The sequence below is a fragment of the Pelodiscus sinensis genome, chromosome 3, assembly GCF_049634645.1.
Source record: "Pelodiscus sinensis isolate JC-2024 chromosome 3, ASM4963464v1, whole genome shotgun sequence".
Lineage (NCBI taxonomy): Eukaryota > Metazoa > Chordata > Testudines > Trionychidae > Pelodiscus > Pelodiscus sinensis.
Window position 1 is genome coordinate 106,645,251 of NC_134713.1, and position 24,976 is coordinate 106,670,226.

A 24,976-nucleotide genomic window follows, 5' to 3' on the forward strand; every position below is an offset into this window, starting at 1 on the left:
GTAGCGTAGGTAGAGAAGGGGCGCTAGTGGATGAGAGCTGAGGAAGCCTTGTGCCAGGTCAGCCATAAAAATGTTGGTATATTGTGGGGCCATGCTGGTTTGGAGGTATATATTGTCACCAAATCTAAAATAGTTGTGTGTGAGGATAAAATCATAGAGTTCAGCCACCAGTTGTGCTGTGGCATCATCAGGGATACTGTTCCTGACGGCTTGTATTCCATCTGCATGTGGGATGTTAGTGTAGAGAGCCTCTACATCCATGGTGGCTAGGATGGTGTTTTCTGGAAGATCACCAATACGTTGTTTTTTTTCTCAGGATGTCTGTGGTGTCTCGGAGATAGCTGGGAGTGCTGGTGGGGTGGGGTCTGAGTAGAGAGTCCACATATTCAGACAGTCCTGCAGTGAGAGTTCCAATGCCTGAGATCATGGGGCGTCCAGGATTCCAAGGTCTGTGGATCTTGGGGAGTAGATGGAGCCCCGACTGAGGTTATTCTAAGGGTGTGTTTTTGTAGATTTGTTCCTGTGCTTGTGTAAGGAGTGTCTTGAGCAGATGGTGCAGTTTCTTAGTGTATTCCTCAGTGGGATCTGTTGAAAGTGGCCTGTAGAATGTATTGGAGAGTTGTTTGGCAGCCTCCTTTTGGTAGTCAGACCTATGCATGATGATAACAGCACCTCCTTCGTCAGCCTCTTTGATTATAATGTCAGAGTTGTTTCTGAGGCTGTGGATCGCATTGCATTCCGCATAACTGAGGTTATGGGGCAAGCGATGCTGTTTTTCCATAATTTCTGCCTGTGCACATTGGCGGAAGCATTGTATGTATAGTTCCAGACTGTCATTTTGACACTATGTAACTCTCCTGGGTGCATCATCCCCTTTGATTCTGATAGCGAACTCACATGGGGTTGCCAGCTTTACATTTTGGTTACTCTTGTGTAGCTTGCCACAATACAATCTCATTGAATTGAACTGAAATCTTATTACCATTTCCTTCTTGGCTTAAGAGTACAATGTCCATTTTTTTAAAATAAATTTGCCTCCCTGAAATGTCAGTAATAAATCAGAGACTTCAATGTGACATGGGTTTTGACTAGATTTGTCATTATCTGCTTGTAAGCTTTTGTTTATTTTGAATGAGTGTGTGAGGCCTCCTGTTGGTCTGTGCAACAGCGTTGTTACAGGTTAAGACATTTAAGATGATTTAAATGTGTTAAATTGCTGTAACTATATTGCTGTTAAAATGTATTTCAAATAGTGAGCAACAAGTATAAGAGGAAAGATTTAGCTTTCTCCTCTCCTTTTTCTCTCTCAGGCATCCCAATTTAGCTCCTGTTCCTCTCTAGTTGTGTAAGTGTGCACGTTTACAATTTTTTTTTTTTTTTTTTTTTACTGTTCTCACCTCACCATGGATCATCAGCTGTGATTGAACCCACAAATTTCAGATCCCGGACACAGACCTTTTCCACTTTAATCAGATTTCCTGGATTCTCTTCCTGCTTCCCAGCACATTGTAGGATGTAGTGCCTACAGGCAGCATAGTCAAATGTAAGGTTGCCCTGTTCAGGTCACTGAGTCTGTGACCTGTGTGGATATAGTATGGGGGCACTTTCAGACTCATAAACCTCAGTATGTGGTCTCCCTACTGAGAATAATGTGGCCCCACAGGGTCAACTGTGAGAAATCTAGCACATCATTTGGCTTGCTCCATCTGAAAAGTGGGGTAGCAAAATGACAAACTGTTTATATTAGATCTCTGAATCCTAGCTTTTCCTCAAGTGATCTTCTGTAAGCTCTCAGTTGTTTTTCCTGCAAAATGATGAATAATACTAACTTCCCCCGAGAGAGATGCAAAGCATTTTTCACTAATACAGATGCTTTTATTTGCTAGGGAAGGGGAATGGCTCTTCTATCATGATAAAAATTGACAAGTGTTTTATCTTGCAATGTAAAAATACCAGTCTCCTTTGTCTCTTGATGTATGGTTTTAAACTGGCTCTGCAGAGCCATAGGGTTGCACATAGATCATGTGTTACAATCACAATTGGTACTAGGGTTGTCATAACTGTGCTGTGCTCCAAAACTGCATAGTGATGGGCTGTCGCAGCATACTTTTTTTTTTCCCCCCTGTGAAAACACTAACCTAGAAACTTGTAGCCCTGTAAAGGGAAACCTGTTATCATTGAAAGTGACAAGGGAGAGGAAGGAGTATTTGTGAAGATGCTGAAACAGAACAGAGACTGAGGAGTAAAGATGATGTACCCGTAACCTGGTAGGCATCTCAAAATGGAGCCCTAATGTTATAGAATGCTTTTAAGTTAGTGGGATGCTTAGGAGGAGATGCTTTGATTGGAGCAGAAGGATCCTGGCATAACAAAACTGTGTAGCAGTATTTTCAATTGGATTTTTGTGTTTACATGAAGACATTTGTACATTCTTAATCAGGCTAAAATTTAATTGTTTTAAAACACTAAGTTCCTGCCTTTCCTTACATTGTGGAATGATGTACAGGATAGGGTTTCTGGTTTTAATCATAGTGTTTTTATTTTTATGATGGAGATCAAAATATTTTCAAACTCATTCTTAAACTTTTATTGCAGCTAAGATTTGTGTCCTGGCCAATCCTCTTTGTAATAACAAAACTTTCTGACTTTAATCCTATTTCCAAATTACTTTTATCCAAATACTATGGTTCATTGTGTTTGATACAAAACAATTGACTTAAAGTTAGCTATTCTTTAGAGTGCTGCAGATTCCTGTGCTCCATTCTCACATGCCTGGGACTTCAAATGAGTTTAAACTCCTGCTGGGATGGATACTGAAGTTGCTCAGTGAAATTTCAGGATTAGAGCTTCAAGAAAGCATTCACTTCAATTTTTTTTATCCTATCATTTCTGGAATGGAGCTTGATAAGATTTTTAAGCTCACAAATATGAGAACGTGTGGATTTATTTGACAATTTAATAGAGCTTATTGGCCATCTGCTCTGTCTAGTTTGCCACATGGCAGAGTATAATTAAGCCAGAACGCTGACTGAACAGTGCATTAGCCAAACAATTTGCTCTTGTACATTATAAAGGTATTAAGTTTGTTGATATTAATAAAATGTTTAGCTGGTCTGAGTTCCATTCATTCCCCAGCTAAGGTGCTTAACTAGGGTGGTGAGGGTACAATATAGGGGGATAGAAAAGGGTTGTCTGAATCCATTCCGGGCTCCTTGGTTTTTTTTTTCCCCTTATACTTGAATTATCTATTTCCTCAACAGATGGGCAACAGAGCCAATTACAATTGACATTCCCTGCTGCTACTGCCTTGCTGTAGTTATCTGCCTCTTTCAAGGATGGGAGTAGTAGCAAAAGTTTCTTAACTTCTTCTTTTCTTGCTTGAAGGGGAAAATTTTGAAAATAATGTGGGGGAAAGGAGAAACAAGGATTGAAAGCCATACTTGGTATACTTTTCTGCAGTTGACTCGGATGGGGTTTGTCTACATACATTGCCAAAAGACTGCTTTTGTTCTGCATGAATAGAGTCTGAAGAATGAGGGATGCATTCACCTCACTCAGAAGCTTTAGAGTCTCACTCAGAAAATAACTTTCCCTGCTGTATCTCAAAGCAGAAGCCTTAAGGCCCAGTTCCCTTCAATTAGCATAACTAACTTTGCTCAAGCCCTGGGCTTCTGACTGAAAACATTTCTGCCCTACAATTGCTATAGTGGCAGATACACATCATGTTCTCTGAAATGGACATTGAAATGTTTCGGCAACATCCAACAACTGCTTGATTGCTCAAGGTGTATTCTTTAGGCAGTTTCTTTATTCTGAAGCATTTAATTCTAGTCGGACGTACAACACAGAACAGGTGTTTCTGGTAATGTTGCTGTACAATTAACAGTGTTTCTCCATGACCCAACCATCTCACCTCTTCATTTAGTTACACGGAACTTGAAAATTAGCTCATGTATCTTCTGGTGATTTGGGTAATATTTAATTTCTGTTTATAGAAATTAAAAATAGTATGGTATTAGCACAGACTTTAGACTCATTGAATACCTAGTATTACATGTTAAATGGCTTTTTTAATCCATATTACTCAAATATTAAACTTAACATTTATAGATTCATAAATCATTGCATTATATCATTGTTAGTAGAGAGACTATAATCGTCTATGTTCTCCAGTTAATCTTGATTCTAGCAACAAGATGCTGTGTGTTCCCAGGGGCATTGTAAAGTCTACATACTATCTTTTGGTCTGGAGACAGAACACTAATTGTAAATTAGTGCAGTTTAGTCTTCTGAACTTTATGTAATTTGAAAGGAATCTTTTGATTATGTCTAAAACAGTGGGACCAACAGCCTCCCTGGGCCAAGAACAGGGCGGGAGGGGTTGGGCCTAAGAAGGGTGGGGTTGGACTAGCCTTCCCAGGTAGCCCTCAGCACCAGCTGCAGTGAGCCATGTGTACCTCAGGCAGCCATGAGTGCTGCCTGGAACGTGCTACTCTGTGCTCCAGTGATGATTTAAGGGGTCTGGCACGCCAGCCACTGCCCCTGCTACTGTAGTAGTAGTGGGCGGGAGTCCCAGGTCTTTTTGAATCACTGGTTCCTGGGGAAGTTGCCCTCTATGCCCCCTTGTCAAGGCTTTTCCCCCACTCTGGCATGATAAATGCAGAAGTGGGGGCCTGCAAAAGTATTCCAAAACCTTACCTTTCCAGGCTTTGGTATAAAACTTCCCCCCAAAATCTTAACCTGGATTTTTAGGGATAAAAATCCACTGCCATCACCCAAGTAATGATGAGGAAATCAGGGAGAGACCACTTGGGAAATTTCAGCCCTAAAGTAAAAACCAGGACACACAAAGTTAACCAATACCAGGTTCATAAAAAGAGAACTTTTTATCACCACAATATTCCTGTTACACACATTATGACTAGATGGAAAAGTCACAATTAATATACTCATAGAGATTCCACTGTGGACCAAAACTTAGTTGCAAAAGGGAGAACCCCATTTTTAAATGCTCTAAAGACATCAGATTCCTATTCCCAAACCATAAAACAATAAAACCTAATGGATTTATCTAAACTTTACCCTACTTACAGTTGGTGAAGAGTCTTTCCTTGGAGGGAGACATAGTGTCTGTCCCTCTCAGTAGCTGGAGAGAACTGCTCAGGGACAACGGAGGGGGAAAAAATCAAAAATTCCTTTGTCCCAGTTTGAAATTTCTACATACATTCCTATTGGCTGACTCTGCCTGGCTTAGGTGTAGTTAACCCCTTAGTCCCCAGCATGTGTGGAGAGCCGGTTTTTAAAAAAAAGTCCAAAATAAAATTTTGTTAAAACCGTTCAAATGCCTGTCTGGTGACATTCTCCTCCTAATACATCGTGGCAAGGAAAGCCTCCATATATTCATGATCAACCTGTTGAATTTGAGAGAGTTCACCTCCCAATGACTTAATAAATATCTGCTTCAATTACCTTTTGGTAAATGAATTAACCCAACAATCATTCATTTTCTGATGTTGATGTAAAATGAATCTAATCTTCTAAAAATGAAACCTGCGTCTATCTCTGAGTTGTGAAGAATATGTATTAAGGTTATAACAATGAACAAAGAATGCACTTTCATGTAGAAAAACGTCATGAGTCTCTTGACCTAGTGATTTAAACCAAACCCACTCTGCTAAATTCTGAGAAACTGTAGTTGCATTGACAACAACTTGCTACTGCATCTGTTACACAGCATCTTCTAAAATCTGCATGTCCCAGGGCAAACACTCCCTGCTACAGCAGCTCTTGTTGGAAACCCTGGGAATTAGCCTGCTAGCCTGCAGGGCACCTCCCTCTGGCTGGCGTCCTCACTCCATGCTTTCCATTTCGGACCAGTGTCACTCTCAGACCAGTGTCCCCTTCAGGATGCTGCCCTCGGGTAGTGCCCACTCCAATGTGTCTCGGCCCCCTTCTGGGGTGCATTTATCAGTCTCTATTCTGGGGTTCTCCCTCCCAGGGAACCCCCAGTTCTTCTGTACCTACTCCCCTTGCCTCAGTGGCCACTGCCAGTCTTCACTTAGCCCTTGCTTTAAGGGTAAATTGCAGTCTGCAATGGCCACTCATCATTGGCAAGGGGATGTGGACCCTGCTGCCTTCTCCTATCCTGGCTGCCTCCCATGCAGCCCTGGTACCCGCAGTTCTTTGCTTCAGGCCTTGCAGTCTGGGAGTGAGGCCAGGCCAGAGCTCCTCAGCCCTGCCTGCCTTTTCCCAGCCCTGCCCTGTCTCAGAAAACCCCCAGCCTCCCTGGCAGCCGGGTTCCTCATTCTCCCCAGCTAGAGCAAGAGTCTCTCTTTCTCCTTCCCTCCTGGAGGCCTTATTTATACAGCCTATGGCTGGGCCCTAATTGACAATATCAGCCTCAACTGTGGGCTTTGATCTCAGCCCTCTCCCAGGGATGGGTTTTAGCCTTAAAGGGCCAGTGTGGGGCACCTTTTTCCCCCCTAAATAACTTCCCCCCACCATGGGGAATCTCTTTATAGCTACACAAATGCTTGTATGAATCTAACTTGTATTTCTGTTGTCCCTTCCAAGTGATCTTTGACAATGATCTTTGACAATTTCAACAACAGCTCTCATTTTTGTTGCCCTTCCTACACCACCCAGGATGCTGCAAAATGCTGTACTTGTCAGTTGCATTTGTATGTGCATAGGACTTAAGTATTTGACTTGCTATAGAGCATTTGGATAACCTTTAGCCTAGATAATGAGTTTGTCCAGGGGAAATTGATGGTGTGCTTTCTGTAGGATTTCTGGTCTATAGTCTTGTAACTGAAGAAAAAAGGCAAAGATGAAATGGCATCTAAAAAGACAGCAACTGTTTCTCTGTGCTATGTCTATGTAGATTAGTCTTATTTTCCCTGTGGGGATGTGTTCAGTGAAGCGGGTTGGGGGAAATCTTTGTTCCCTAGACCTTACTTATTGAGGTTTGTTCCCCATCCTCCTTCATAAAGTTTCACCACAAAGGAGCTTTCAGAATAGTTGCCTAAAGGCATATTGTTCCCATTACTACCCATACACCCTCCTCCTCAACTAAAATAAGAGCAAAACTCTTCAAAAGAAGCGTATTGCTTTCTGACATATCAGCGGAGCACCAGATCTTTGAGGAAGGCTTTTAGAGGGTACTTACAGCCTTTCTCTAAAGCTGCAATATACACAGCGTTTGGCATTTTCAAATGGAATCTAACTTTTAAAACAGAACTCGAGTAGCATTAATGCTACTCTTAATTTATCTCCTTTTTAATCTCAGAAAACCCTATGAGATTACCATAGGAGTGCATCAATGCTAATTCAGAACAAGGAAGAATGGTCTACAAATGTCTGAAAAATGAAGTAGATCTGCTCAGATTAGGGTTGTCAATTTTGGTTGGATGTATTCCTGGAGGCTTCATAATTTTTAATTAAAGATGCATTTTTAATTCCTGGATACTCTGGGACAAGCCTGGAGGGTCGGCAACCTTAGTTGAGATTATATGAAATTGAGGAACTGGATTTAAAGGAAACTAATACAATATTTGCATCGTCAACCCACACTTACAGAAAGGATTATCACTGGTGATTACTTAGTGAGTTGTCACCAGAAATAAACATGGATTTATAATGAATTGTGTGTTGTGCAATCAAGACCATGTTGGTATATTTTCCACTCTAATTCTGAAATGGCGTTTTATGATTTTTGGCTATACAGGCAGTCCCTGGGTTACGTACAAGATAGGGACTGTAGGTTTGTTCTTAAGTTGAATCTGTATGTAAGTCGGAACTGGCATCCAGATTCAGCCGCTGCTGAAACTGATCAGTTTCAACAGTGGCTGAATCTGGACCCCAGTAACTCGGGGACTGCCTGTATAAACATTTTGTGCTCCTGTTTGATATGAGTATGGACTATAGATGTCAGGATATTGAGGAGGTCAGAGTTTTAGCTAGTTCTTGGGGTCTTTGCAAAACTGCTGATTATTGACATCTTGTAACTCTTTCCAGCTAAAGAATTCCTTAAGGCTTCAACTGCGTATGGGTGTGCTAAATGCATAAAAAAACATTTAGGACACATTGCCTAATCTGAGGCACTCTTCCAGATCTTTCTTGTTGGCTTCATTTTTCAAGGTTTATGTGTATTATGCAGGTCCTATCTAGTATCACACAAAGTATAACTAACATTCCTGTCTTAAAAGTCAAATTTGCATGCCTTAATTTGCTTTTAATGCTTTATGTGGCAGTACTTACAAACAACAAAGTATAAAAAAGTCTTTTTCCAGAATTTGAAGAGTGGAATTGCTTATTCCCATTTCAGTCTGTTGAGCAACTTCAACTGAAATGTTCTCAGTGGAATAAACCTGGGTTTACCAGTTAATCCTGTCGACTATATGCAATCCCCCTCGCTTTGCTTCCTCCGTATCAGAGACAGCAAGGTGGGGAGGGGGCTAGTACCCATGAGGAACTGGCTTCTAGCACTGGATCCTGTGGAGCTGCCTGCCCTCCTCACCCATGCACTGCTGCCTCTTATGGAGAGACAGCAGCATGGGGGGAAAGGGGAGTCAGGCGGCAATTGGTACTTGCGAGGAGCCAGCTTGTAAACTGGTTCTCCATATGTGCTGGCTCTGTGGATCTGCCTGCCACCCCTTGTTGTCTCCCACAGAGGCAGCCGGAATGGGGGAAGTGGGGGAGAGACAGGCAGTAGCCGGTGCTTAGGGAAAGCCAGCTTAAAAAGCAAATTCTCCTTGACCACGGGCTCTGCCTGCTCCTCCTCTTCCCCTGCGCTGTTGCTAGGGTTGTCAGGTGTCCGGTATTGAACCGGACAGTACGATATTTTCGCCTCCTGTCCTGTAAAAAAAATTCAGAAAATACCGAACACTTAAAATGTCTGGTACTTTCTATTGTGTTTTTTTTTCTTCCCCCCTTTTATCTCCCTCCCTCCCCCCCCCCCCCCCCCCGTGGTCAGGAGACAATCCCGGGCTGTCCAGCTCAATATGGAGGCAGCCTGGCAACTCCAGTCCTTACTGGGTTCTGCAGGGGAGCTATCTGGCCCAGCGCAGGGAGGCAAGATGGCGGGTGGGCCAAAAAGCTTCACCACACGGTTTTTAAAGGGGCAATAGTGTTTTTTGGCTTAACTCCTGGGGTCCTTCTCGCCCCCCTCCCCTCCCGCAACAAACTTTTTCGTGGCATGTGATGATGATGTTCTGTATTTTTTTCTGAAACCATCTGGCAGTCCTAGCTGTTGCCTCTATCGGAGGCAGCAGGCAGGGGAGGCTATGGAGGACCAGCCTCTCTCTGCGATGGGCCCAAGTTTGTGGGGGACAGAGGCTGCTCCGTTGGATGCCGGTTCTGCTTCTGTCCAACAGGGCCTGCTGCTGCCCCATGCTACTGCCTCTGATACTGTGGCAGCAGCACAGGGTGGCAGGGTGCTCCCTAGGAGTGGGACTAGTAGTGCACTGGCTGCCAGCCCCACCCTAGGGACTATCGAATAGTTGTGTAACAGTTAAAATTTGATGGTTACATGATTTCAATTACATTATGGAGTATTTCTTCACAAAATGCACAATCAATCTGTGAAATTCTTTGCAAGAGGATGTTATGAATAGGGATGTTAGCATGTATGAGTCTTCTGATTTCAAAAGGCTTGTGCTTAACAGATATTTAATGTTCTCCCCATTTACTAATGGACTGGAAAATAATTTATCCTCATGTGATGTAAGCACATCACCTTACTTCTTCCTGAATAGAAGTGTTCAGGGAATACTTCTGATTTTTGTGAATCATTAACAATTTTGCTGACACCATCTTGTATGCCTATACCATTGCTAGAATATTTTGTTTCTGAAGTACTTAAAATGTTGTTGTTGTTGTCCTTAGACCTACCAGCCATAGATTGTTACATGATTTCTTTAGAAAATTCTTGCTTATCAATTTTCTACACTTGATAACTTCTAATTTATATTAATTGCTATCTACTTCATTCTTATGTTAATGTCACTTTTTAAACTTCTAGTTATTATTATCTTTAGTTTGCCACTAAGCTTGGATGACTTCTAGCCAAACTAATTCCCATTTTTTCCTGTGGAATTATGACTCTTTTTTAAAACTATATAACCAACTCTTCTGAAAACTTCCTTTTTTTTCCATTCATTTTTCTGTTTTAAACTTTCCCTTCCAAACAGTTTTGCTTCTTATTTCCCTCATCTTTGGAAAATGATTCCTCTGAAAACACTTTATATTACTGGTTGGAAAGTTTCCCCCAAACTGAAGTTAATCAGGTCATGATCTGTAGGCAACCACCAGCTTCCAATTTAGTGATTAATTCATTTTTATCTGTTTTAATGAGATGCCTCATATTGGGCAGAGTACCTCTTGCTAGAAAATTACCTTATTTTTAGAAACTCTTAATAATACTGCCTGCATGAGACCCTCCAACACATCTCCCAAAGTGAAATCTTCAAAACACCACCATTTTTTTTTATGTATTTCAGATAGGTGCCTGGGAGTGACTTACTCTGTTATCTAGATTGATTTGGGAGTCTGTCACAGACCCCCACTATTGCCCCCTCCTAGATTTTGTTAGCACATTGATCCATATGCATTCAACATCCTGTAGGCTTTGCGTTAATAACTATAAAATAAGGAATGTTTATAACGTATAAGGTGTTTGTAACATATATTGCCACACTCGTATTTTTATCCTTCCTAAAAAGGCTTGCTGTTTCAGGGCTCTGAAACGTGAAGTGGTCGAGGGCCTGCTGGCACTTCTGCAACAGAAATAATCTATCTCGGTAACAACTTGATTGAACGTCTTTGTCAAACCCTTAGCTCCCATTTGTCCCCTCATCCCCATTAAAATAAATATAGTAAAGGTAATTTTTCCTCTGAGAAGGTAATTGAAATATCTCCTCCCCCAACCCAGATGTCACAACTCGATGATGGGATAGGCCATATACAATTTATGTGGGACTGGGAAATTTGGAAGAGTGAGAGTTTAGGATTTGGGATCAAAATAGGAAAGTGTCTTAGACCCTAATCATAGAATAACTTCCACAGTTTGAATAACTCCCTCCTAATAGGGGTGGGAGTGAGTGCCTCGCCCCACACCTTCTGGAGCCAAACTCTATGCCGCCTTGTTTGCTGCTGCACAATATGAAGAATAGTGTGGGAGAGTGTTGTACCACAGTGGTGGGGGAAATTTTCTTACAGAGATTCCATGGCAAAGTACATCAGGCAAAGAACATCAGACAAAGGTCCGACACCATCTCCTAGCAAGATTTATTATTATCTGTGTGTCTATTGGTGCTCTGGTTGGACAGGACGCAGATCCAGGCAGCGCTTAGCCAGCTCACAGAAATACAGCCTCTGTTCAGCTCCTGCTGCTGACCTTCCTCCCCCAGCTGCAAGAGCAACGTCTAAGCTGCTGCCTGCCTCTCCCTTCCCTTGTTGCAGTACACACTGACTTACTGCCCTGCCCCACCCTTGTCCTCCAGCTGTACAAGAAGAACTTAACTGTCCTGTGCCATACCACCCTCCCTCTCTCTTCCTCCCCCCGGTTCTAATAGAGCAACTTACCAGCTCTCATGGCTGCCAACCAGACTGCTTCCCCACCACCACCTGAACAGTAGCTTACCCTGCCTCTCTTCCCTTGCTTCATGATCCCACATCTTTTCCCTTCCTTCATGCTCCACGTACAGTTGCTGAGACTTGAGAACAATTTCTGGCTGCTTGCCACACTGTCACCAGATTGACCCTAACTTCCACCTCTTCATCAATAACTTTTGTCTATGGGACAAGTGTTTCTGACTTTGTGCTATGGGACGGATCTATATCATCCTTGGGGGTGGATGTGGAAACTAGGAGGAAGCACAGCTTTCTGCCGCCTTATGTAGGGACTTGCCATGAATTAACATGTTACATTTGCAAGTTTTAGAAAAAAAAATGTTGGGTTTCCTGTATAAACTGTCCATGTAGCTTAGTATTTGAAACTGTCTGGATTGATTTTGATTTAATACAAAATATTAGTACAGTGGTTGATTTGGAGTGCAAAAGCTCTTTCTTAGGGGAGACCATGAAAAGTGAACATGAGTCTATGGATGAATGTCATAGAGAAGACTGCACTGTAAGCCTTTCAAGGCAGGAATTCTGTCCTTCTGCAGGCTTACCCATCACTGGAGCTATGTACATTCTTGCCATCCAGCAGAAAAACAGGCAAGATAACTGATTTAAGGGATTAAGACACTGTCACAACAACCCTTCAAGGGATGAAACAGTAATGAATTCAGTATGATTCGCTATGGGAGATTATAGACATGGCTCTGTAGTGGTGATTTTAGATGAATATCTACATGTTAATGAAATAAGGTTGTAGTGTGTGTATATACACAAATGTTAAGACTATTGAACAAATTCTGAATTTCACCTTGATACCCAAATAATCCTTGTTTTGGAATTAACAGTGGTCAAAATACACTGCATATGTAAAATATTTGAGGAGCAGGATCTCCATCATATATTTGGATTTTTACATGGACGATCTGCAAGTTAACATAGGGCTAAGCTATTTAAGCACCTTAAGTAACGACTAATGAATTGTCTAACTTCAGAATTCTGACTTCAATTGAAAGATGGCTTTTTAGTCTTCCCAACATTTTCAAAGTTATTCTTTTTCACACTTACACTTAATTTTTACCTAGTTTTGGGAAAGATGTTGATGAGAGGATTTTGTGTTTACTTTTTCCCCCTAAAATAATGCAACTTCTAGTTGAAAATTTTGGATTTTATTCAATGAATGTCCATGTCTCACTGCTGCTTGAAGTATCCATTTCAAAGCTGTGTATTTCCTGGTGAGCAAAGTGATTGGTGTTCCACAGACTGGTATATATTATCTAACAGTCTGCAGTTCTATGTTAGAATGTTTGTGCCATTTCTGCTTCCTTTTAAAAAGAAAAAAGAAAAGTTCATCCACATCTCCCAAGAAATAAGCAAATGAAATCTTAGTTTAAAGGGAAACTTAAATCTCTTTTGTAGTTGGTGTTGTGTTTGCGAGTGGATTCTGTCATCTGGCTAGCTAGTCTGGTATAAATAAAATGAACTTTGAACTGCTAATGTTGGGATATTTGTTAAGTACAGAGGAACAACTCTGACCTTTTATATGGTCAGACAAAAAGCCGAATAGGTGTGTGGTTTTTTTTACCATAGTTTAAATACAGTAAGCAGGGATATCTAAATTTAGCAAAAGTCTTTCTATTGAAAAGACTGAATAAGCATGTGGTGCTTCAAAATGTGTATATATTGCTGCTCCTGTTTCCTAAAGTGAGTGGGTAGAAAGATCCAATTTCTGAATGGCATTATCTCATATGTAATAGCTATCTGCTTCAGTAGTGGTGCAAAAACTGAGATATCAGTAAAACATAAACATCTTACAGGGAAAGATGGAATGAAATTTCTAATTTCTTCATTGTGGGCTCAGGAATTATGAACTCTTCTGCTGGAGACTGGGCTGTCACTTCGTGCTAACAATGAATGAGCATGACTTTCCATAACTGCAACTGGATAGGAACAGCTGAAGGGCCAATTTGGAACATAATTTTCAAAGCAATTCTCTTCCTTGTGTGTCTGACTTTTCCCACACCTAACACTCCATCTGCTCCACTCTGAGGAGGGCTGTGTGCAGCAAGTCTTGAAATTAGTTAACAGCGCTTTTGACATTTCTGGAGAGTTGCTTAAGAGAAATTTTCCTTTGTGTATTACCAAGGCCTAAGCATTCTGTTTGTGACTTCCCTTGGCCTAAGGATGAAGAACCAAGCTGGTGTCTAAGTTATTTCTTTCTCCTCTGATCCGGCCCTGCAGATGATAATGCATGTGTTATTGCTAGACTGCCAGCTCAGCTTTTGAGCTGAAGGACAACTAAATGCATTAAACCTGACTTTTCCCTTTGCAGGAAGAAGAGATGCCAGATGTAGAAATTGACATAGATGACCTTCTTGATGCAGCTAATGAAGAGGAGAGAGCTATCAAATTACAGGTAAAATATTTTTCCTAAAGTAAACTTGAACATGGCTGATGTAACATGTATCAGGCTTACTATATCTTAATGCTGAATGACTGCCCTGCTGGTGGTAGCCCTAAAATGAGTATTTTGTGCGTTTGCGATAAGGGAACTGAATGTAACCTGTCATGACTACTGTCTGAATGTAAACAGTATTCCCTAGTATTTTGAGGCAACTCCTTAAATGAGGCTAACAATAGTAGTAATACAAGGGACAGTTCAGTGTGAGGGATACTTTTTCTGAGAAGTAGGAGAGCCCTACTTTTCTCCAAGTGTCTTTAGCATTATACAGTATGAAGAATCTCAGAAAACTAGTGCATCTTGTGGGCAGGACTGTTTTGGAGTTGTTTCTATTAATGCATGTGTACTGATCCTGTTGCTCTTCATTTATATTACTAATCTTTTCCTAAGCATGAAAAAATAACAACTACTTCTTTTGAAATAGATGCTAGCTTTTGAGTTGTAAAAGCATAAGTCATTGGTAGCCATTCAGGAGTTTATCTAAAAATGTGAGGAGAAGATCATGATCGTCAACCCCACAGCAGAAAAATACAAACTATGTAAGGTGAATTGGAACAAGAAGCCTAATGTAATTGCCTAATTTTGTAATCTTGTTGGTGGTAAATGTAGTGCAATACAGTTGGGAAGGTAGAGTGTGGAGAGAGGAAGAATAACTGTGTGTCTGGAAAAACATTTAGAGCCAATGTAGGACTTACCTTTCCACATAATGAGTAATAGTTATGAGGGGGAAATGAAATAAGATCTAATATGCAACCTTTCCTCCCAAATCACATGTTAAGAACCCACTTAGTAATGCCCTAGTGTCCCAATAAAAAGTTATTTGAATCTTGGAGTGTGGCAGACTGTTTGTATGAAATTAACTTATACTCCTCTCTCCCATCTCCTTGGCGATGTATAAATTGAGATTTTTTTTTTTTAAGGAAGCTGCTACTACTCCCCTCTACCTCCAGTGGCATTAGTTGCTTTCCGCTGTAGATACTTTATCCATGCCACAACACTTTGGATGTACTGGTTGAACCTCTCTAGTCCAGCATCCCTCGTACCTGACCACTGCCATACCGGAGAATTTGCTGAACCACCGGAAGTCAATATTGTCTAGCAGAATTACTAACACTTCCATTGCTTATTGAGCTCTTAAAAGACATGTAGGGATAAGTCGGAGCTAAATAACAGCATAGAACACTAAGAGCCAGCACTGGCAGCTATAAACAAACTTTTTGGTACTGCAGGGAAACTTGGCAACACCCATGCTAAGTGACATCTGGCTAACTGAAATATGCCGGACTAGAAGGGTTCAGCCTGTAGTTGTTGTTGAATGTGAAGATTGCATTTCTGCCCACTGTAAACTATATGAAAGCTAACAGGTCTAGCTTGATATATGGGGGAAAAACTATGAAAATATGATAGTGTCAGACTATAGATTTGCTCTCACTTTTGAAAACTGACATGACTTCATACAGAAACTGACAATTCTTTCGTGTTTTACTTCTAGGAAGCTCTTGTAGATTGCTACAAACCAACAGAGGTAAAAAATCTCTTTACTTGAATACCATTTTTTCCCCTGTTCAAAACCAGTTTTGTTGTACTCCAGCTAAAATAGATCATTAGGTAAAAATATGGGAATGCTTACTTGAAGTCAAGGGGTAGGAAGATTTCAGGTGTGATAGCCTCTCTTGGAATGCTGTAGTCTGTTAGTTGACTTAGCAGGAGCAACATTGAAAGGAAGCTGATTATTCCTAGTTAAATATTAGGGTTTAGATTTCTGATGCAAATAAAACCTGCAAACTGTTAATATAGTGTTACTTGTCCTTTTTAATGTTTTCCTTGCCTTCAATAATACTTAAATCAAGATGCAAAGCTCAGATGTGAAGAAATGAACAAATGAAATTATTTTATCTGAAATGATAAAAATCAAATTGAATAAAGGACTGTATTTGCATGAAATTGTTTCAACCCATTAAATGTATTATTTGGTCTCTTTAAGATCATGAGACTCTCTTCTTTTTTTAGCTTATCTTTGAGGAGAGACTTGGATCTTACTTTACAGACGTACGTTTGAGCTGCATGTGTCCAACTACCTTATAAATGGATATATGTACAATACAGTAGAATGATTAAGCCACCAGACTTTTAAGTGGATATTTGGATGGAAGTTTAATAGAAAATACTCATCTGCACATATACCACTTTTAATATACACAATTGCATGTTTACTAGGAAGAGTAAGGCTGGTCATCTAACAGATATTTTGACCTTATGCAGTAGGTGAACTGCTAAAGTGCATGATCTAAGCTTTTAGGTTACTGAATAGTTTATTTAAATAGTGATCCCTATTATAAAATCCATACTTTCTGAACAAATGCCAAATAGCATCTAAGATACTGTAGATGTGATTGGGGAATACATGGCAGCATGAATTCCATGGTTTGGTAACCGCTGTAGTTAAGCAGAACCGCTGTAGCCTGGTTCTGTTTCAAGGGAGAACAGTGCTGAAATGAGCTGTTTTATTTAACATAGAATACTGATTCAATCTGTCAGGCAAAACTTCTGTTATGGTTGGAGAGACAATTCTTAGTCTATTTCTGCTTCAATTTTTTACTTCATCTCACACTGGAGAAGTCTGTTTACAACCAATTGCAACTGTGGCCATTGAAGACTTTTGTGACTGTAGAAATTTAGCTCAGGCTTGGATACTAATGCTTGTATAGCTTATTCTTCAGTGTGATGGAAATGGTAGATGTGATACATTCCAGGGATTCCTACAGAGATATGAGGCCAAAAGGTCACCTTCCTGTTGTCTCACAATAGTGGTGCTATGTTCGTGATGACCCAGTTAATGTATTCCAGTGAAGGTCATTGAACTTGTTGTTTTTCATGCTCTTGGTATGGGTGACTGATATGGTGTCAGGAGCCTGACACTGCTGCTGTCCCTTGGCCTCTAAGGTGGAGAGAGGAAGGATGCAGAATAAGATGCTAATAGCTAAAATGGACTGATCAAGAGTGGCTCTGAATGTGGCTCTTTTGTTTTAATCTTGCAAGATTACCCCCATTTTCCCAACTAGCTAAATGTGCAAGGATGGGTTTTGGTGGGAGGATGTGTAGGGCAAGAGGGCAAACTAATAATTAAAAATTACTTTCTGCTAAACTTGTTTGGCTTAAATCTGTTCATTATACCAAAATCCTGTCTTGTTTTTTCTTGATAAATACAGATTTTTTTATATATATTTCTGTAAATATACACTTGAAACTTGAGACTGAGGTCATGTTTGGTGTTTGGCATGATGTTAGAAAATATTGTCTGAATGAAGGAATGCCCTTACAGTAATAAATACAGGGTTAATTGGTATGGCAGCTGAAATGGAGTAGTACATAGATCTGTGTGTGTGCACTAAAGTTAAACTGAAAGTACAGAGCCTAAATTTGAAGGCACCACCATAGGGGATTAGTTTCTGATATCTTGGTCCTTGCCAATGAAGTGGAGACAATGCTCTTTAAAGAGTTTCCCATCATTCCCTTGGTGGCCATTTGGACTGGCATGGAAGTAGAATTAACTGCAGAGAGCATGGTCTCTTCTTCTGCCAGTGGGATAATCTGCCTGGTTTGAGGTTTAGAAGGGGGGGGGGGAAATCCTGGCACATGGAAGAAATAATATTGTTTATTTTATATATAAATGTGTGTCTACGGTATATACATATGACCATACATATATGTGTGTGTATGCGTGCATGTTTGCGTATCTGGCCATTTATCACACTAGCATGTGATCTCTTTCTGTAAAAGCAAGAGGGGTGTGTGTGTGTGTGTGTGTGTGTGTGTGTGTGTGTGTGTGTGTGCGCGCGGCATTTTTCTCCTTTTAGGGAGCTGTAATTCAATCATGATAAGTTCTATTTCTGGCAAGGAGGTAACATTTCAATATCTATGACTTGAAAAATGTTTGTGATCCTGAGTTCCAACTAGAAAGCCTTAATGTGGTGTGAAATCTGCAATTTTATAAGCACATGAAAAGAAAGCTAATCAAAATTCAGTGACTTGCAGCTACCTTATATGTGTGATAAGATGTCAGTTCTGCTTAGTTGCCTTAACTCCTGTTAGGAGGCTGAAGGTTAAACAAAGTTTCAGGAGTTACTTCTGTGTGTTTATACTCAGTAGTTTTTTTCCATCAGAAGAAACAGAATTATTTAGGTCACTCAGCAGGTGACTGGTTTTAAGGTTTTTCTCTTTTAATCTCTACAATAAATTATCTGAAATAGTAACAGGCACTAATTTATGAGGAGTGTTTTTCCTCCTTCAAAGAACAGGTTGAACCTTTAAAATCCAGAACTCTCTAATCTGGCAACTAGACCATAGATATTGCTGGACCAGAGAGCCCTGCTGGCCATGTTCTGAAGCACAGCCTGGGAAGCGCAGTCCCAGTGGGCTTGGTGCACTGGGGAACACAGCCCTGGACAGAGATGAGGGCAAGGAGCACAGCCCCAGCCAGGGCTGGCACAGTAGGAAACAGCCTCAATTGGTGCTGGTGTGATTGGGGGGGGCACAGCCCCGGTCAATGGTGGCAGTGGAGAGCACAGTGCCAGCTGGGGCTGGAGGCAGCAGGGCCAAGGGCTGAAGGCGGCAGGCCCGCAGCTGGGCACGTAGCCTGGCCAATGCTGTGGGGGACATGGCACTGGCTGGGGCTAGAAGCTGCCGGGCCAGCCTCTTTCTGGGGCTGGCGCAGTGGGGGACTGAATGCAGCAGGGAGTGCAGCCCCAACCAGAAGCAGAGTCTACAGGTAAGTAGGGAGCCTTGTCTGACAAACTCCATGGTTTGGGATCACTCAGGTCCCGAGGGTGCTGGACAAGGGTGGTTCGCCCTGTGAAATACGGATAGATTCCTGAATGCGCTCAGTTATTCTGAAAGCTTAAGTTGTATAAGACAGCAACTTCTGCTACTTTCACCTGAACTATGTTTAAAGCTAGCATATTGCAGGAAATTATCATTTCATAACTTTATATACTTAAATATTCAAAGACATATCATATCAGTCATTCAGTATCCTTGAATCATTTTGATTAAGTGATGTTATAAATTATAGTCTGGCTTGCATGTAAAATAAGACCTACTGTCTAAAACCTGTTTAAATGTATTCATTGTAACATCTTAAGAGAAATGTGTAATGTGACTGATATGTGTTTGCCAGCAACTAAAAATATCTTCTGGGCACATGATGCCAACTACTGTGTGTTTCTAAAAAGCTTTGGCCAAGAGGCACGCTTTTCAAGCTAGTGTTAGCTCTTAAAGTATGATAAATAAAGGCTTGCTTCCTTAATGTGATAAGGTCACACTTGCTGAAGAGAAACTGAGGTACCTCTAGAAAACCCAAGCTTGGGAAGAGAGTATAAGTGCAAAGAAAAACTACAAAGTATGGCATACAAACTGAATTTCTCAAAACTGGGCATAGCTTTGAATTGTGTTGCTGAAGTCTTTCTACCACCTAAGAGTGGGTGCTTCAAGAAGCATTTCTCTTCCATTTTTCCCCTTCAGAAATGGGGGATCCTTCTGAGACTGAAGAGCAAGTTTTGGGGTGAATTAATATTTTGGAAGACTACGGGATCTCTCTTTTAGGTGGGTGGAGAAACTTAGAGGGCATTTTATGTCTCATCTGCAAAATAAATACGTCATGAAGGAGTGGGGAGTATATATTGGGCCTATATTTTTCTTTATCCATGAGAATCACTTAATAATAATTTTCATTCTAGAGAATTTTTTAATTCTGTATTGTGCAAGAACTTGAGCTTCTGTGCTCAGTACAGTTAGCCATTCTCAGAATAGAATATCAGCCTCATACTCTAGCCCAGCGGTCTTCAAACTTTTTTTTCTCATGACCCAGCTGAAGAAAATTATTGATGCCCCTGACCCAACATAATTAGGCTAGTGTGTAGCTCTGGGGTGGGACTGAGGATGAGAGCTTTGGGGTTTAGGAGGAAGCTCTGGCTTTGGAGAGGAGGCCAGGGTTGGAGTATGAGAGGCTTACCTTGAGCAGTCAGAAGCAGTGTGCCAGCCAATGGGAGTGCTGAGTTAGTGTTTGGGGGACGGGCTGTACACAGAGCCCTGTGCGCGCTCTCCTTCCCCTCCACCTCGCCATCTAGAGCTTCTGGGGCTCAGCGCAGTGGTGCTAGGGCAGCATCCCCACTGGTCACCTGATCACCCTGCAGCAATGAGACCCAGTGACTGACATTCCACAGCCCAGTACTGGGTTGTGACTTGTAGTTTGCAAACCATTGCTGTAGCCTGTAGAAGAAGAATGACCTTTATGTACTGTCCTTGGAGTACAAAGATCAAGACCAGGGATTCCCAACCTTTTCCAGATGGAGACCCATTTTGCCAATTCAGGAAGACTTGGTGACCCAGGGCAATTCAAAAAATGTGTGAATGGCTGCTTAAGAGCCACCTGGGAAGACGCCTGGCAACCCATATTTGGGTCCAGACAGTGGGGAAACCCTGATCAAGACAGACTTGGGGCATGTCAATATCTCCTCTTCTGTTCCCTGTTCGTGAAATGAGGGGGTGTTTATACTGAAGGGTGTTTGAGGTGATAATGTCTGTAACACTTGCGTTACAGAGATCAGTACCATTAAAAAGTCTTTGGGTATTGCTACCTGCAAAAAGGATGACCCTGGCAAACAAGTGAAGTTCTAATCCATTGAAGATGATTAAAGAACCGTTGTGGAGCTGAAAAGAATGCGGTTTTTATCAAGGTATCTAGAAGAAGAAATTGAGGACTCGAACTTTTTGGAATCTCTTTCTTTAGTAGCGACAGTGAGAATACCAGTCAAAAGGTGGGCTCAGAGAAAGTCTGAAGAGTCTGTGGTTAGTTGGCATTAGTGCTTGCACTGGTGGGGCTTTCACAGTGACTAGCACAATGATAGAGTTCCTTTGACCAAATATTAGAAAACTTGATTTTCTCTTCCTTTTACCCTTCATTTTTCACTGTTTAAGAAAAAGAAGAAAAGCAGGGAAAACCAAAAGCACCGAATATAAACATTAAAAAAAAAAATCTTTTCACTGTAAGCTTGGAGAATTATTGGAATTTTTCAGCCAGTCAAATACTGTCACCAAGAGAGAACACAACCTGCATTTTCTTTAGTACACTGCTGGCAACTAAGGCCTTGTATTTCTCTTCCACTCATCTGTGTGACAGTCTTCTTTTATTGACACAAGATGGGGAAGGTAATATCTTTTATTGGACCAATTTCTCTAATGTCCTAGGCCCAACAAGGCTATAGCTCAGTGTACCTGTATTGCTCCAGCTGATCAGTGTCCCTCTGAAGAGCTGTCCTTAGCCAATGGCCAGTGTTGATCCCTCAGGAGTTTGACTTGGTTGTGGAGGAGCTGAGAGTATGTTTAGACTATCCTTTTCTTTTGAAAGGAGATATGCAAATTAGCATGGAATCTGCATATCTTCCAAATGCTTTTTTGAAAGCGGTTTTTTTGACAGTGAAAGCAGTTTAGATGCAGTTCTTTCAGGAAAAATTCCTTTTTTTGAAAGAACTTGTAAACCTCAATTTTTGAGGAAGAAGGTTCTTTCGAAAAAAGGGTTTTTTCCCGAAAGTACCGTGTGTAAACTGCTTTCACTGTCCGAAAAAGCGATCAGAAGATATGCAAATTTGGGGCTAATTTGCATATCTCCTTTCGAAAGAAAAACGTAGTCTAGACATACCCTGAGCCTGTAGAAGGAAAGGTTACTTTGTGAACTGAATATTGCCCTTTTGGCTTGTCTAGTAAACCAGACTGAAAATGCTTCTGTCTTAGGATTCCAAGCAGGGGTGACTTATGGGGGAAGCATGAGGGGACACATGCCTCAAACACCATAGGTGGGAGGGGCAAAGGCTGGCCAGCAGCTGATGGGGGCCAGAGTCCCTAGATGTCCAAGGGGTCTAGTGGGGTAGTTGGGGGGGAAGAGACTTGGTGTCCACAGCAGAGGCCTGCCTCCTCCCATTTATGTCGCTCAGGGGGAGGGTAGCAGCTGGCTCACCTCCACACTCTCTAGCGGGAAGAGGAGTGACCTAGCCGGGGGATCAGAGCAAGCTGGAGCTGCGTTGCTCCACTTCCATTGCCAGTGGGTACAGGGGGTCAGACCCTGCTGCCTGTGCCAGACCTCCAGCCCCACTAGTGTTCCAGGCTACATTTGTTGTGGGAAAAAGGCAGAGTGGAGGCAGAGGAAGGGTGGAATAGAAGGGGGCCCTTTCCTGAGCCGGGGGGCAGGAGGCCATATGGCCAGTGGCTTTCTGTGTCACCCTTCACCAGTTACCTCTGATTCCAGGTACTTCTAAGATGAGATGAACTTGTATCGCAGGTATCTTGTATGTGAGGAGAAACATCTGTAGGGATGGTACCCAGTTACTCTTGAATTAATTGCAATAACTTAAACAGAAAATCTGGAATTCATTGTGGTCGGTTAATCTCATTAAAGCAATGAATCATGCTTCCAAAAGGAAAAGGTGAAATCATTTTCCTTCTTGCTGAATTAGCATTTCATGGGGTTTTTTAATTCTGTTTTATCTGCTCTGCCTGCCTTTTGATTCTAGGAAAATTGTTGCCGGGGGAGAATGCCTGAAGGACAATATATATATTAATTCAAATGAACTATACATTTAGTTATCTTGTGTCTCATATGCAATTTTTTAAATTGGAAATGCATGTCTTTTAGAATCACCAGTGGTATATTTAATATTAACAGGGATCTCCACAGTTGTAACACATTGTGTTTCCAGGTGACTTGCAAAAGAATTAAACTGGGTTTGTGCTTTTTTTTTTTTTCTCCTGCTTTGACAATAAGGGCCTTACTCGGTGTGGCTGTTTTTTCTTTAAAAATAAGAGGAGTGACAAATTTTGCTTCAGGGACTCTTTGGAGATATCAAGCAGCTAACTGTCTTAGCCCTTTGAATCCTTTACAGAACTACTGTTCCTAACCATTTCTCAGGCATCTGAATTAAATAGATGTTAACAAAATCTGAGTAGGATATGTGGTTTTGGTTTTTTTTAAATTCAGGTTCTGTAAAACAATCAATTTGCATTTGCATGGTGACTGTCAAACCTACCAGATCTCCATTATCAATAATCAAGCATTTCGAGAACAGGGAAGAGAGAGAGAATATTTAATGTATTAATAAATAGTAATAAATTTGTTTATGAAGTTGTGTATGGGCGGGGAAACAACGCACCCCCCGCCCCACACACACTTACTTAATAACTGCTGCCTTATGCATCCGGTCAAGAATAAAAGGTCCAAACAATCATTTTAAATTCTATATGTGTAGCATTTAAAGAAAGCAAAGGCCTGTTGCGGTGTCAGAAATATTGTTAGCTAATTTGTGAATTATAAAATGAATGCATAAATAACCATTATGAAGCATCTTCCCATCTCCCAATCAGCCAAGGAAAACAAATCTGTCACCTTGTGAGACCCTCCTTCCTTTCTCTTTGCATTCTTTCAAAGCAAAGAGCAGTAAATATGTCAGCAGAAAGGCACAGCTGTGTATTAGCATCTGAGTTTGTCAGACATCAGGTGCAGAATAATGGCCCAGAAGCATTGTGATTATGAGCTTGCTTCACTGCATGCCTGTATTTTGTATTAACTACTGCATGGTGTGAAGGGTCTGCAACCTACAAATGCATTGTAGCTATTTTTAATAGTTATAAGTTTATATTTTAGAATTCCTTCTCACAATTAAAACTGCTCCCAAGAGGAAAATAATTTCTACTCAAAAACTTCATTTATTTCTTTAAATCAATGGTAATTTGTGTGGTTTGTCTCCTTTCCTGATCAACATCCTTCACTTAGCTCAGATCTCAGTGGGGATTTCTTCAACTGCCAGCCAGATCAGATTCTTTAGATGTTCTATGGAGAGTATTAATCGGCAACTAGCTAAAATTTCCAGTGTAAAACGAAAGCCTCTTGCTTTGTGTGAGGTGTAGAAGGGTTGTGGTACTACTTGAAAGGAGGAGGGGGAAGCCCTCTCCGAATTCTAAAGAGTGCTTTTTTCCCCCCTGCTGCTTGCTTATAATCTCCCATGGGTCCATTTGCTTTCATTCTATACAAAGGTTTCATCTGAAGGTAAGCTGCTCATAGTTGAATTTTATATCAAAAGGAGGAAACTATTGAACAGCTCCTTTAGGAAGAGGGATGAGAGAGGATCTCAGTGGAATTCCATGACCACATTTCAAATAGGAAAATATGAGCATGCCAATATGAGTAGTGTAGCTGAGCAGTTCCCTATACATTCACTGTACGTACACACCTTGCTAATCAGCTTGTTTGTGTCCCACTGACATTAGTCAACCAAGTTCTGAGCTGGATGTTGAGCAGCTGCTGCTTCAGGGGGGAAAAGGAGGTGAAGTACCTGCAGCCTTTTATAGGAGCAGATAGGGAAGGTCCAGCATTTAGAAAGGGAATGGGAGTCTCATCAAATAAGACAGAAAGGGGGGAAAATTTTCCTCTCCTGCTAAAACTATCCTAATCCAGTGCTTGAGACATTGATGCATGATTTTTTTTCATTTGGGACAGCTGAGGCAGAAATCTATTCCAGGTTTTAAAGTTTGCTTCCTCCAATCAAGTCTCCTCTCAATGGGCATAGAAAAAGCTTCACTTCCTTCTACTGCAGTAGAATATTGTGTGCTGACTAGAGGGAACTATAGTATGATTGCTTGTTTGGCAAAAGTGAGGCTAACATTAATAGCAATAGTGAACATTTTTGGCAAGCTTTTCCACTGTCGATATGGAGTGTCAGTAGTTTCTCTGTAGCAGCCACTGTAGTAAAGGTTTTCAAAATAACTTCATATTTTTCAAGATCATAGTTTTCTGAAACTGTCCTCCTTGGACTGAAATTTCCAAGTTTGATTTTGCCTGAAGATTAAAAA

General features: G+C 41.2%; 1 protein-coding gene across 4 annotated transcripts in view; it reads left to right on the top strand.

Moving 5' to 3' along the window:
* Nucleotides 1–24,976, top strand: part of LOC106731438 (protein phosphatase 1 regulatory subunit 14C) — a 73,237-nt gene that overhangs the window by 46,040 nt on the left and 2,221 nt on the right. For all 4 annotated transcript variants that reach the window (XR_012902722.1, XR_012902721.1, XM_075924427.1 and 1 more), the window contains 2 exons: nt 13,952–14,035; nt 15,573–15,605. Coding sequence is in view for 2 of the 4 variants with exons in the window: in XM_075924427.1 (XP_075780542.1) it covers nt 13,952–14,035; nt 15,573–15,605 (117 nt within the window). In the remaining 2 variants the exon portion in view is untranslated. The remainder of the gene's footprint in view (nt 1–13,951; nt 14,036–15,572; nt 15,606–24,976) is intronic.